Consider the following 14,302-nt stretch of genomic DNA (forward strand, 5'->3'; position numbering starts at 1 on the left):
AATTACCTTAGACACAACTTTTACTCCTGTCTGCCTTCTGCAGTTAAGTGCTTTTTAAGAGACTTACCTTTAACTCATTAATCAAGCCATCTCTTCTTTCCTTCATTTTATTAATTTCTTTATCATCCCAACATCTAGCTTTAAATCTTAAATCACTTGATCCTCCAGAAATCACTCCAGATTTCAAAAATAAAGTTCCATCAAGAGACACCGTCTGGAAGAAAAAAAAAAATTAAAAACAAATCTGAACACAACACAGCCAAAATATCCCATGAACTAGTGCACCAAGATATGGTTGTTAAACAAGCAGCAATTACATTTTAGTTGGGCTCCCGATTTTTTCTCCTGTTCCAAACCTGCTAACATGAGATACATGAAGCCACAGAAAAAAAAATCTGCTGTTTCTTGGCACTAGTCATATTTTGGTATTATTTCAACTGATCAGAAAAGGAAATCAAATTGTATAATTTCCTTGTATTTAGGAAATTAACATGAGACATTTGCATATACACTGGCAACTTAGAAGGTCACATTTGGATCATTAGAGCAAACCAAGAAATATGACAATGGAGTGAAAGAAAACTGCTCATTTGTAAACAGGAAGTGTAAATTTTAGTACAGAACATGGGTGTTTTTGTGACTTGATTCCAAGTAAACATGATTTCACACTCACGTTCAACTTCAAGGTGTTTTAAAGATTTTAAACGGTTTAGTAACTGCATAAAAGGGCTCTACAGACTGTCTACAGCAAAGGAGATATGGATAAGAAGAAAGAATTGCAGGAAGAGACAGAGAAGCTTCCAGTCATCAACACAGTCTACATTTGCAACTAAGAGATTCTGTCAGATATTTTCAAGGATTTTTAAAAGCATTTCTTCACAGAAAAGCTAGCAAGGTAAAGTTTGTATTTTTAAAGCAGGCCATCTTAAGAACAGGATTATCCTTCCTTCCTCCTCCTCACGAGGACCACACCAAGAAACATATTTGAACACTAACATCCTCTAATTTGTCTCTCTTTCCCAGGAAGTCACTTAGACGTCCTACCATATAGAAGAAAACAAAACCATGTGAAATATCTGGGGGTTTATTTGTGTGGGAATAGACTAGACAGCATAGTACCGTTATGTGTTTATCTGCAATACTTCATGGGATGTTTACAGAAGAATTATTTAAATGGCATCAAATACATAACTGCAATGAAAGACATATGCAAAAAAATTCGGCTTCTTACTTTCAACCTTACTGGCCCATCAAATGCTATTTGTTTTGCTTCTTTAACTGTTTCACAGACCAAGCCATTCCCACTCACAAACTGAATCACTCTTTTCAGTGGAGCATATGGAGTTTGTACAACATCCACCATCATTTTAGCTCCTTTTATCTCTCTTAACTTTTCATTGAGTGGTTTAACCTGTAAAGCAAATAAGCAGTGTTTAGAATCTATGTTGTAATAGCAAAGCATGTACAAATCCGAGCAGTCTGGGGACAGAACATACAGATCAACAGAATGGGGGGGTCTCAGTCACTATAGGACTAGAAGCACATCTTGTTTTCATAGTCTATGCATACTATAGCCCTTAATTCTGTATAACCTATTTCGCTGTGCAGGAAACGCAGGTACACTGATGCATGTAACTTGTGGAATAAATAGCGTGAGTTAAAGATCTGTGTGCAGTTGCAGGGCTACAATCTTGGGACCAGGGAGACATGGTGGGATGGCTCCCACGACTGGACTGTTGCAGTGGACAGATAGAGGCTCTTGAGGAAGGACAGGCTTGGAAGACAAGGAGGTGGAGCTGCCCTATATGTGAGAGAACAGCTGTAATGCAGAGCTCTGCCTGGGTAAGGATGATGAGCCAACTGAGGGCTCATGTTAAGGAGTGAAGAGAACTGATAAAGGTGGCATTGTAGTGGGTACCTGCTACAGGCTGCCTGACCAAGAAGAACAAGTGGATGAGGCCTTCTACAGACAGCTAAAAGCAGCATCACATTCACAGGCCCTGGTCCTCATGGACAGGACTTGAGCCACCCTGGTATCTGCTACAGGACAACACAGGAGGGCATAAGCAATCCAGGTGGTTCCTGGAAACCACTGATGACAAATTCCTTACCCCAATGACAGAGAAGACAATGAGGAGAGGTGCTCTGCTAGACCTCATCTTGCCAACAAGGCAAGGCTTGCTGGGGATGGGAAGGTCAAAGGCAGCCCTGGCTGCAGTGAGCATGAGATAGGAGAGTTCATGATGCTGAGAGGAGGGAGCAGGGCAAAAGGCAAGCTCTCAACCCTGGGCTTCAGGAAAAACGACTTTGGCCTCTTCAAACATCTGCTCAGCAGGGTCCCATGGGATCAGGCCCCAGAGTGAAGAGGGGCCAAAGAATGCTGGTTAATATTCAGGGATCACACCTCCTCCAGCCTTAAGAGCAAACACCCCAATGAGGAGGAAGTCAGGCAAAAATACCAGGAGGCCTGCATGGATAAACAAGGAGCATCTGGTAAAACTCAAACGCAAAAAGGAAGCGGAGAGAAGGTGGAGGCAGGGGCAGGTAACCTGGGAGGAACACAGTGGCACTGTCCAAGCGTGCAGGTATGGGGTTAGGAAAGCCAAAGCCCATCTAGAATTGAATCTGGCAAGGGATGCCAATGAGATGACTTCTCTAAGTACACAGGTGACAAAAGAAACATAGGGGAAATGTGGGCCTACTGCTGAATGAGGCAGGGGACCTGGTGACAGAGGATATAGAACAGACTAAGGTACTGAATTCCTTTTCCATCTCAGACTTTACCAGCAAGATTAGCCTCCAGGAATCCCAGGTTCCAGAGACCGGGGGAAGCCTGGAACAAGGAAGATGTACCCTTTATGGAAGGAGATCAGGCCAGGGAATGCTTAAGCAATCTGGACATACATAAACATATGGGCCCTGATGTGACGCAACCACCCGTGCTGAAGGAGCTAGTTACGTCATTGCATGGCCACCCTCAATAGTCTTTGAGTAATGATAGCAACTGAAAGAGGTGCCTAAGGATTGGAGAAAAACAAGTGTCAATCCTGTGTTCAAAAAGGGACAAGAAAGAGGACACAAGGAACTACAGAACATTCAGTCTCACCTTGATCCCTGGGAAGGTGATGGAGCAACTAAGCCTAGAAACCATTTCCAGGCACATGAATGACAAGAAAGTCTTGGAGAAGTAGTCAGCATGGATTCACTAAGATGGTCATGCCTGACCAACCTGATAGCCTTCTACAATGAAATGACTGGCCTGGTAGATGAGGGGAGAGCAGCAGATATTGTCTACCTAAGGCTTCAGTAAGTCTTTCAACTATGTATCCCAGAAGATACTCATAGAGAAGCTGACGAAAACTGGGCTGGATGAAGAGACAGCGAGGGACTGAAAATCGGCTGAACAGACAGGCCCACAGGGTGATGACTGGTGGTACAAAGCCCAGTTGGAGGGCAGTAACTAGCCACGTCAGTACTGGGACCAAGCTGACAGAAACTTCATGAAATTCACCTCATAACTGCTTTGCCTTAACACTTAAGCCTATTTTAGTTAAGCTTAAATAAGCCAGTATCAAATTTTACAAGTTTATTAACTTGCTGACAACAGGAAAAAGAAAAAATTATACTTACATCAAGGTAATCCAAAGCAAGAAAAGTTTCAGGTTCAGCTCGTTCTTGTTTTAGGAACTGAATGCAATCTCTTGCTGTTTTTTCAGTGGCAACAACAATAGCAGTCATGTATTTGCTGAATACCTTGGTAACAGCAAGCTGGTATTTTTTATGAATAGGATGACACAGGTCGAGCAGTCTTCCAAACTGAAGATAAAAATATAGTGAAATATTAGTATGTTACTTTAGATATCAAATAATATTTCTGCATACAAGATACTGAAGTAATAAGAGGAAAATGTCTTACGTATCTACCAGCTGCACTCTCTTACAATGGCTGTACATCAGAAAAAATAGAAATTGTAGCAGTCATCAATCCAAACTGCAAAGTATGCCTTTTAAATCTGACAGGATTTATTTTTTCCCCTGGGGTTACAGTTACATGTTTTAAACAGAATCTCTGGCATACACTTCTAGAAGCCTGACAGAGTGACAATAGCAAAGTTAGCTAAGCATCTTTTTTGGAGAGAAAGGAAGAATCTAACACACAGGAAGATCTCTGAATGACAATAAGGTCTTAAATAAATAAAACTGTTAACTGGAAAATGGTAGAGGCACTATTCCAGTTTCAACCCAGAAAAGAACTATCTGCTTACTTTAGTAGCATAAAAAGAAAGAAAACCCTGCTTTTCTTGTACTGCACAGTCCAAACAATCAAGCCTGTTTTGCTGTTTTGCCATATATTGAAATAGTACCTCCACAGATAAAACTAACTAGTTCTTTGCTGTGCATGCTGCCTAAAGATCTTTTGTTCCATTTCTGTAATTATAGGTACAGTTAAGGTTTCCCTGAATGATTAAAGCTACTAATGCATGTTCTGAACATTATAACCTGTGAATTCATGCAAGAACAATTTTTCTGCTTGTTGACATATAGTTTCTGCTCTCCTCTTTCATACCTGCAGTTTTACCCTTACCAAATTTAAACAAATGAGAACAGGAAGACAACTGGTAAGAGTTGTATGTGATAGGCCAACCACAGTATTATCTCATGAATGACAGAATTGAGATAATTTCCAGTAGATCAAATCATGGCCTGCTATCATCTACTTTCCTACCCTTCTCTTCACAAATGTTTTCCCATTCTGAAAAACAGTAGAAGTGAGGATAACACCCAACACCACAAAGGTCTTTACTTAGTTTCCTGGTTTTCTCACAAAGAAACGTCCAAGGAGATGACACTATCTGCAGCTCAGACACTTCCTGTTTCAGACATACAAACCTATACAGAGGATGCATATACTTTCAGACACAGATGTCTAAGTCCAGAGAGAATATCAGATTTCTGTGAAAACAAATACTGTCAGCCAAATTAAATCTTTAACAATAGCAATCTTGCCAATTAAAACTACAAATGTAGGAATGCCGCTTTGAAAATTAAATTGTAAAAACTATAATCAGCTGCAAAATTCACTTTGCTGATCAGACAAATCCATGAAAATGTACACGTCACTCGAGCGCAGTCACATTACTGCATGGCTACTTCAGCACCTGGAACGTTCAAGGCACGTTACAAGAACGTTTTAACGAATGAACAGAAGCTTTAAAATGGACATAAGAACTAAACATTTAGATGGAGTATGCCATTTTTTGCCTTTGAAATCCAGAAGACTGGCACCAAGATTTCCTCCAGTTCTGCCTGAGTACTTAGTGGACCAGAAGATGAAATGTGTCATGACCCTTCCATCCCGAGACATTAAATTTAGATTGTGTTCGGTCATCAGGAATTAGTACACCAGAGCATAAGGAACAGCTCAGAAGCAACTCTGTTGCCTCATATGCTGGTGTTGGGAAAACTACTGCAGGAACAAGGGTAATTGAAGCAGATAGGGTTAAGACTTCCTGTAATGGGATAGTTTATGTAACCAATTCGACTTATCTAGTTTTTGTTTGCTAGAAGCCATCACATCTGTAAGTACTGTTTGATTTGCAGCTCCTGAAGGAAAACGACAGAGAACATCCTGAACACCACCTCTCCCCCAAGCCAGCAAGGTATCACCAGTCTGATCCAGTTCTTTTCAAATAGGACACAATGCAAAGAGTGAGCAAAAAGAGATATACCAATCATCTTTTTGATATTTTGGAACATCTTGTTAACATGGATGGAAAAAATTCTGAAGAACAGCCAAGAGGCAAATTTCTTAATCTCTTGGCAAAACAACAGGTCCCACAGCTAACCTTCCCATTCATTTGTTCAAAATAAGTCAGTCAAAAATACATTTTAGGACAGAAGACAACAAAACAAAACAAACAAAAAAAAAGAAATCAAACACCACAAAAATCACACAAGACCAAAATTATTTTTTGATGCAAGAAAAAACTGTCTATTTCTGGAAACTGTGAAAAATAATGACACTACGTGCTACTATTCTTTCAGTAATACTATTTCACCAATTACACTCAAGGAAGCATAAAGTTTAAAGGAATACTCAAGACAGCCCAATTTACTCTAGCTGCTTACTCCGTCTAAAGCAGAACTCAAATCTTAATTCTAAAATAAGGCATTTAAATGAGGCCACTCAATTACCACAGAATCTGGATATAGTCTTTTGAGACTTTCCAGGACCTCTGCTCTCATTTGTTGACGCCTTCCTTCATGACAATCAATTTTAGCATTCTGCAGTTCACCAACTATTTTGTTCAATTCTTCATTCACTTCAGCCATTCGTAATGCTGAATTGTCAATTTCCTTAGTTAGCACTTCCACTTGCTGGTTTTTCTCTGTCAACAATTCACTTTGAACGGAAGCAAAAATAGGAAAGCAATTTACCATTTCATTTATACAAGCTTTTAACTTATTAAATTCATTCTATGGTTACATACTATGAAAATAATTTAAAATTTTAAGTATCTATAAGCAGCTACTTCTTACAGAACTTGCATTCTATAGCATAACTTATCTTTCAGGTTTCAAAATTGAGTTCAAGTGAGTGTTTTCGCCTGTGTAACATGCAACCATACTGTTTTACCCTCCATCAATAAAAGGTATGATATTGTAAAACTAAGAAAGATTGAGATTTCTCATGCAAAATTATTACTCGCTTTACACACTTAGCAAAATCACTAAGGTTCTACCACACTCTACTACAACTACTTAACTGAAATAATTTTGCATTGCATCAATCACAGTAAGTCTGCTGCTCCCTGCCCATCGCAGAAGTTTGTTCAGTACACAGACAGCATTAAGCCAAAGCACACATTACAAATGCACAAAAAAAAAGATAGGTTTGGGAAAAAAAATCTCTGGAGATCACCTACTCTGACCTACCTAATGTCAAAGTTAGTTTAGGCTGCTCAGTGAAGGCTTATATTCACCTTATTTCACAAAGAGTAAAAATCAGGTAGAAGACAAGACCCATGAAGCAAGAACTGAGTTGAGCTCCTATTACACAGTGTGAATATTAATGATTTCTAGAGCAGCACAACTACAGAACTGCCCTGTTCTCTTGCTCAGAATTTGTACACTAATAGCCCCATACCTTACCTGTAGTGACATAACTTGCATATCTACAAGAAATTAGAAGCAATTATAAAACTGGTTTCAAACTTGTTAGCTTTTAATTGTTTAAACATACGTGCACATCTTGGCATATTCTTCTAACTTCTCTATTCTTTTATTATGCTCTTCTATCTGTTCCACAATCTGTTTTATGTTTTCCTATGCAATCACAAATAGAACGTGTTAAAAACAAACCAGAGGAAAACGACAGTTTTATAGCAAGATATAAAGCTATTAATTCAGAACAAGTACTGAGACAGATTTCTTCTTCTGCATTGGTATTTCATGCTGGAGTACCAGCATTTCTTTTTCAGTAGTAGATGCCAAATTGCACTGTGAATTTAATAAAGGGAAATTATTACATCAAGGCAGTTACTGTATTTCTCATGTTTGGCTACAGTTCAGAGAAAGCTTCTTCAGCACAAAGACTCATGACACGATCAAATAAAACAACTTTAAACATAGTGTTATTAGATTATAGGTGTTAGAAGAAAAAAAGTGCTTTTCTTGGCCCAAGATTAACAGTAGCTTTATCTTAAGGACACATGAAAAAGTTGACATAGAGGTTCCAACCTGACACAGAAGCATTGTATTAAAAAACAATCCAACAGTGAAACAAGTATTTTCAATTACTCAAATTGAATAAAAATACATTAACTAAAGCAAATAAAAGAAAAAAAAATTGTTACCTACACATTTTATTACACCTTAATTTAACTTCTGAAATCCTTGTGACCTTTTACATAGCTCTAGGGATGGAGAGTCCACAACCTCTTTGCACACCTGCTTCAATGTTTGCCTATCCTTGAGGTAAAAGAGTTTACCTAATGGCTATTCAGAATTTCCCATTCTAAGTTGTGCCTGTTGTCTCCCATCCTGTCACTGTGCCCCTCTAGAAAGGCTCTTATTCCTACTGTCCCATTATGTAACTGCAGACAGCAATAAGATCTCCCCTTCACCCCTCCTTCTGCAGGCTGAACAGATCCAGTCCTTTCAGCCTCTCCTCATAAGCCAGGTGCTCCAGCCCCAGCCAGCTTGGTGGCTCTCTGCTGACCTCACTCCAGGATGCCAGTATTTTTCTTGTACTGGGGAGCCCAGAACTGGGCAGAGCATGCTTAGATGTAGTCACATACATGCTGAATTGTGAGGAGTGATCACCAAATGTCAGTAGTGCAGATAAGTAATGCCAACTCTGAATGGTCAGACGTGCAATCTATGAACGCTCAAGTATCCCTTATTTCCTTCTCAACAGCACAACAGGATTTGCAGAGTTTCAGAAGCACAAGCAATACAATTTATTTCACTTCTAGATACTAAGTTTTCCTGGTAACTAGCACTTCAGAAAGAAATAGTATTGTATCAAGAGCAAATGGATGTAACTGTGTAGGTACCATGGCAAAGATGACTTTAGATCCTCATAGATACACAGTGAAGTATAAACTTGCTTGTATGGAAAAGCCTATATGTACAAGAACGTGGTGTGAGGAACTCTAGAACTGGTCAAGTCTTATCTCATGGATTTTTAAGTTTTCTGAACATAATAGTCTCCTCCAAACCATGACTCCATAACTAAATGGTGAAGAAATGCATGTTGCCTCTCTAGCTTCTTAGTAGGTGACAAAACGGCAAGGTTAGCAAAGTTTGGGGAGAAAAAAACCCAGAACACCTAATAGGGCAAGGTTTCTAGCAAAAGACATACCCTTTCTACTTCTATCAGAAGCATCATGCAAAGTTGAACAATGAGTTGGGAAATAATTTTCCTAAAAACATCAGGCATAGTGAAAAATGTAGGTATTTTGTTATTACATGTTTGGATCTGCAATGATAAAAGAAATCAGAAACAAAATGACAGCAACAGTCTGTATTCACACCAAACACCCTGCCTCTGAAGTGCAATAGAGGAGTGGACACCAAGGAGGATTTTCCAACTACTGCACAACCATACGCAACTGACCTTTAAAAGCATCTCAGCAAAACGGTAGCTGTGATCAAAATGAACCCCTAAAGGGTGTATCATACAGATATACAACAGCTGTAGGACATCTCAGAAAGAAAAAACACACGAAAACAGGAACTGATTACAGTTAAGCATATATTCTGAGTACCTGTAAAATATTAGAGCCAAAGCTTTCAAAACCAAATCCTCAGTGTGGGCCCACGCAACCATTCTCTGAACAGATTTAGAAGCCATTTTGCTAAACCTGTTGCAATATGAAAACTAACACAATCTATCTCCTTTGCTGAGGATTCATTTATGTCAAAGCATTTAACACATTTATACCAGAGGAGGAGTAGAGAAACACTTTTCTCCTTAAAACATAATTCTAGCTTGATACAAATACCTCAACTTCTTTTTTCTTCCTGCGATTAAGTTTCAGCCTTTCTTGATCTGCTTTTTCCTCCCAACGAAGTTTTTCTAGCTGCTGGGTTAATGTAGCTACTTTCTTTCTTGCTATTTCCTTTAGCTCTTTATAGCGCTCCAACTAGAGAAACAACATTAAAAAAATAACTCTACTGAAAGCAGGAGGACTCATGTTGTTAAAGCCTCAATTACTAATTGCTACTTTATCATAAATAAGATTATAAAACCCACCCAATTTTCCAGAAGACCTTTCTAGCAACTAATTGCATTATCAGAAATTATATTTTATTAGACAAAGTTCAACCCAAAGCTTACAGTTAATACTTCTTGTTTACGGATTTGTTTTAGACTCCTAAGGACTTATTTTTCAGGAAAGTTTATAAAGTTTACACTACTTCACAGTTAATCTTAAGGTTAACACTAAGTTTTTGCACAGTCCAAAATTAGTGCAAGTTTTTGTATTTATAATTACAGCATTCTCATTTTACCAATTTTTTTTTTTTCAGGTGAACTTATAAACCAACGTTTTCAACAGTCCTGCAAAGTTATGACTAACTGACCAAATGCCTCTAGTAGGAAGAATCACAAACTAAAAGAACAACCCTCCATTAATTGATCAGAAACTATTTTAAGGTAGAGATGGAGCTCAAAAGAAGCTAGCAGTTTTAAAAGTGTTTCTGGTCATGTAGATGCAAAGACCTTGAAATATGAATTTACTGTAAAGTGCTGCAGTCACTCACAAGTGAGCTACCTCAGCTTTAGATTCTGATGCACAGTAGATGGTATGTATACTGCCAAATCTTGTTTGCTTTTTTGTCTTCTTGTTTTTTCCTAATTGAATAAATATTTCTGTACCTCAGCTGACAAGCCCTTTCTCAAAAATTACCCTCTCACCCCACGACCCTACTAGATGTTTTCTATCCTAACCTCCCAAAATGTACCATGTGGACTTCCATGAAGGGGGGTGGGGGTGGGGGGAGAAATGAACCTGAGAGAACCACCTAACCATGCGTAATTACATGTAGCTATAATCCTAATCCACAGATGACAGCTCCTGTGTACAACCCTTCTGAAGTTTCGATCAAACCCTTCTCAACTTCTTGTTCACTGAAAATCCACTACTTCCTCTAAGAAGGTATCTTCTCACATTGCTTAGAAGATGCCCTTCATACCCTACAAGAGGTGCTTACCATTTCCAATATTAAAATGGTAAACTTCTAAATCTCTGTGCAATTTAGATTTACTTCCTACAAGTGTTCTGCATTTGGAACTTCTGCGAGATCTGACTCCTCTGTGCCCCGAAAGAGGACAGCCTACTCCCCTAAGAGGCTGCATCATCATTTCTCTTCATCCAATGAAACAGTCCCTAAATAAAAGTTACAATTTTGGTTTTGAGCTCAACAGCAAAAAGGTCATCAGAAATTACAGGTTGTTGGGGAAACAATGATTTCTCCATTATCAGTGGGGATTTTTGGACTTCACTAGTAAATAATACTTTTTGGCCTCCCAATTCACCTGACTTTCTCCCAGCTCAGTAAGTGCTGCTCTCTGCAATCTCTCTTCTTCAGTTTTCTTCTCAAACGCTCTCCATGCCTTCTCAATATCATTCAACTCTATCTCTAGTTCCTTTATGTTCTGCTTTTCCTTATCACAGGATTTCTCCTTGTCCCTTAGAGATTTTTTAGACACTTCTACTTTCTTGATTTGGTAGGAAGTGTTTTCCTTTGCTTTTATATAGAGGGGCCTCTGCTGAATCAGTGATGCTTCCAGAGTCCTAAAAAAACCAAAACAACAAACCAAAACAAAACCAAAAACAAAACCCAAAAAATGCTCAAAAAGACCCCCAAAGAAACAAAGAAAAAACCCACCCAACCAACAACCACAAAACACATCCACACTGAAAGAAAAAAGAACAACTGCCTCCCAACGACACATGCAAACAAATAGTCAGTTGTGAAGTGCAAGGTTACATACCCACAGGTGACTTTTTTTAAATTATCCACCAAAAATAGAAATTTAAGAAGTGAAGCATAACCTTCTAAAAATTTGATAGCAAACAAGTATTTATATAATGAAATTACTGACAACCTGGGCATGATAGTGACAGTGAAATCAATGCCTAGATATCACTTCAGTAAACTCCTACAAACTGACTTCCATTGCTTTGGGATACTACTCAACTGCTTTAAGAGGAAATGCACACCTGCCCAGCAATTCCCAGTGTAGGCTATGCTTTAACTCAACTATCAGAGAATGTGATTGGAAAACCTACTTCATTTCTCTTTCCATTTGCTGTTGGTCTCTGTTTAGTACACCAAGCATGCTTTTCTTGGCTCTAAATGCATCTTCTGCTGTAGAAAGAGAGTCCTTCTTGATACTAGCCTCCATATTCTTTTCATCCAAACATTTTTTCCGAAACTCAATGTTTCTTTCATTGTGATAAAGCCGGAAGAGCTGCAGCTGTATCCTTTCTTCATCCAGTTCCTTGAGAAGCATCTGGTAATGCTCTGCCTATCAACATTAAAGTTTTATTTATGGTTTATAAAAAGGATTTTTAATCACTAGCGGTCTAATTTCAAGTCCAGAGTGATGTAAGATGATGTACCAGTAGCTATAATTCCAGTAATATACACTAATCATAATACTCAAACATGTAAGTCAACACTTAAATTAATTATGCTGGCAAACCTACACTTTCATTTAGATAATAATACATGTATTCCTCTATCCTCTTACATTGTACTAAATTATTATATATTATACCATACTGAAAACATCCTAGATGAAGACCAAGAGAAATTGAGCTGGTTTTTTTTAAGAAAACCTGTATTTAAATTCATAAAAGATCCAAAATCTGAGATCTTAACATGCAAAAAAGGAATAACTTTGAATTACCTCCTCTTTCTCTATCTTTGCTTGTTTACGTTCTGCTGCAACACTTTTTTTCTTGTTATAATTAAACTGCGCATCCTCTTCTGCTTGCTGCATTTTCTTCTTTTTTCGTTCATAGTCTTCAGCATATTCCCATGAATTACTGATTTGTTCAAAAAGCTGAGTTCTCTCCTTTGGCTTCTTCACTGCAATTGATTCTACTGTACCCTAAAACAAAATAGGGAAAAAAAAAGCAGCACTGTAGACCATTATGTCGTCTAATGATGAATTTCTTCTCCAAGAGCATATAGTAGACTTATCTCCTGATATATATATATATATGGTTAACAGAATTGGGATGGAAATATTTTTAGATTCAAACCCACGGAAAAGTTTAGTACCAGAAGGAATATCACCTAACAACTTCACCTAATTCAGTGGCATCACTCAAAATTCTAGTTTCAGATACTGCCTATGAAAAACACCTTCAAACTAAATCAACCTGCACAAATCAGTGATTAGTATCAGAATGACAAAATAAAATCGTTAGCCTCCTTAAAAGAACAAACACATCTTCAATGAACAATAAACTACCCTTGCCCCTGTATTTCAAAAGCAAAACAGCTGAAATCAATGCATCAGAAGATTACAGAACTCCCAAAGTTAATGGGCACACAGTTTTTGTCCATGTGTTAGCTGCTCAAATCTTCACTGATCTGAAGGAATTACCATTTTCAGTTTAGTGTAGAAAGTAAGTTTTGTGATTTTATTCTACTTGTATAGTGGGTATACACTCTTATCACAACAAAAATCCATATACAGAATTTCTATAAAAGGGAAAAACCAGTTCTTTGTTGGGAATTTCCCTCAGCAACTGTAAGGAAGACAATCCTGTGAAATATATTAATCTTAAGTACATGACATTTCTGACTTATACCATTCAATACTTGTGAAATAATAACCCAGTAAGATTTTCAATCCCTCAATCTTAACAAAAAATCCTATAAATTTTCATGCATCTGGACTAATAAGAGTGTTTTAAGATTAAATTATCTTTTCCTATTTATAGCACTCCTAGAATTTAATACACTAAACATTTATAAATAGATACCCTAATTTTCTTATGTACTCTGAATAATACAAGTACTCAATTTCTCCCAGACTAGCTTCTTTCTTACCAGTGCACTCATGTACACACAAACCCCAGTATTTCCATTTTTCAGTCTTGTAATTCTTGGCCAAGGTCAGGAAAAAATATTTTGGCTTGAAATTAGCTCAGGCTGCCCTCTTTTCTGTCAAACAGATAATGTGTACTCCTACAAAATAATCTCAGAAGCTTTTATTTTCTTTACGAAGTACCTTAAATGCTCACCTGAAATATAAGAAAATTCCTAGCTTTGACAAGTATGCCTACTTTTTCAAGCTCAGATATGTAAGTAGATCGGCTGACAGATTTATCATTGAATAGAAATTCAGAACAAGCACCTAAAGGAGGAAAGAAAAAAAAACCCACTATAAAATGGCTAAAGCACAAAATCCATAGGAAAAGAAGAAAACTTGTGGAACAATTTAACTGAGCAATTTCCTTGAAGAATAACATAGATTCCATTTATTCCTTTAGTCATGTCAATAAGTTCATTCTTCTGTATGAAAAGTTTAGTTGCGTGCTTCCAAAAGGTATTGACAGATACTTAAGCACTCGTGCCTGCAGCAAGGTGTCAGACCCCATTTTCTAGAGCCTACACCATCTACATATCCCAAGTGAAAAATCTAGAGATCAAAATACAAAGCAAAGAACACACTTTAATCACTTGTTTAATATTTAACTTTACCTCAGTATGTTTTTTCAATCATAAAACTTGGCTATCAAAATGTTACTGAAGAACTATAAGAAGTATTGCA

At 37.7% G+C, this 14,302-nt stretch overlaps 1 protein-coding gene across 1 annotated transcript in view; it reads right to left on the reverse strand.

Annotated features, from left to right (window-relative positions):
* Window positions 1-14,302, reverse strand: part of SMC1B (structural maintenance of chromosomes 1B) — a 38,392-nt gene that overhangs the window by 21,593 nt on the left and 2,497 nt on the right. The window contains exons 3-12 of the mRNA XM_009512332.2: window positions 13,773-13,885; window positions 12,425-12,628; window positions 11,802-12,040; window positions 11,045-11,303; window positions 9,510-9,650; window positions 7,244-7,326; window positions 6,196-6,403; window positions 3,631-3,816; window positions 1,232-1,411; window positions 68-214 (exon numbers count right to left, since the gene is read on the reverse strand). Of these exons, the coding sequence (XP_009510627.1) occupies window positions 68-214; window positions 1,232-1,411; window positions 3,631-3,816; window positions 6,196-6,403; window positions 7,244-7,326; window positions 9,510-9,650; window positions 11,045-11,303; window positions 11,802-12,040; window positions 12,425-12,628; window positions 13,773-13,885 (1,760 nt within the window). The remainder of the gene's footprint in view (window positions 1-67; window positions 215-1,231; window positions 1,412-3,630; window positions 3,817-6,195; window positions 6,404-7,243; window positions 7,327-9,509; window positions 9,651-11,044; window positions 11,304-11,801; window positions 12,041-12,424; window positions 12,629-13,772; window positions 13,886-14,302) is intronic.

The sequence above is a fragment of the Phalacrocorax carbo genome, chromosome 1 (genome assembly GCF_963921805.1).
Source record: "Phalacrocorax carbo chromosome 1, bPhaCar2.1, whole genome shotgun sequence".
Classification (NCBI taxonomy): Eukaryota; Metazoa; Chordata; class Aves; order Suliformes; family Phalacrocoracidae; genus Phalacrocorax; species Phalacrocorax carbo.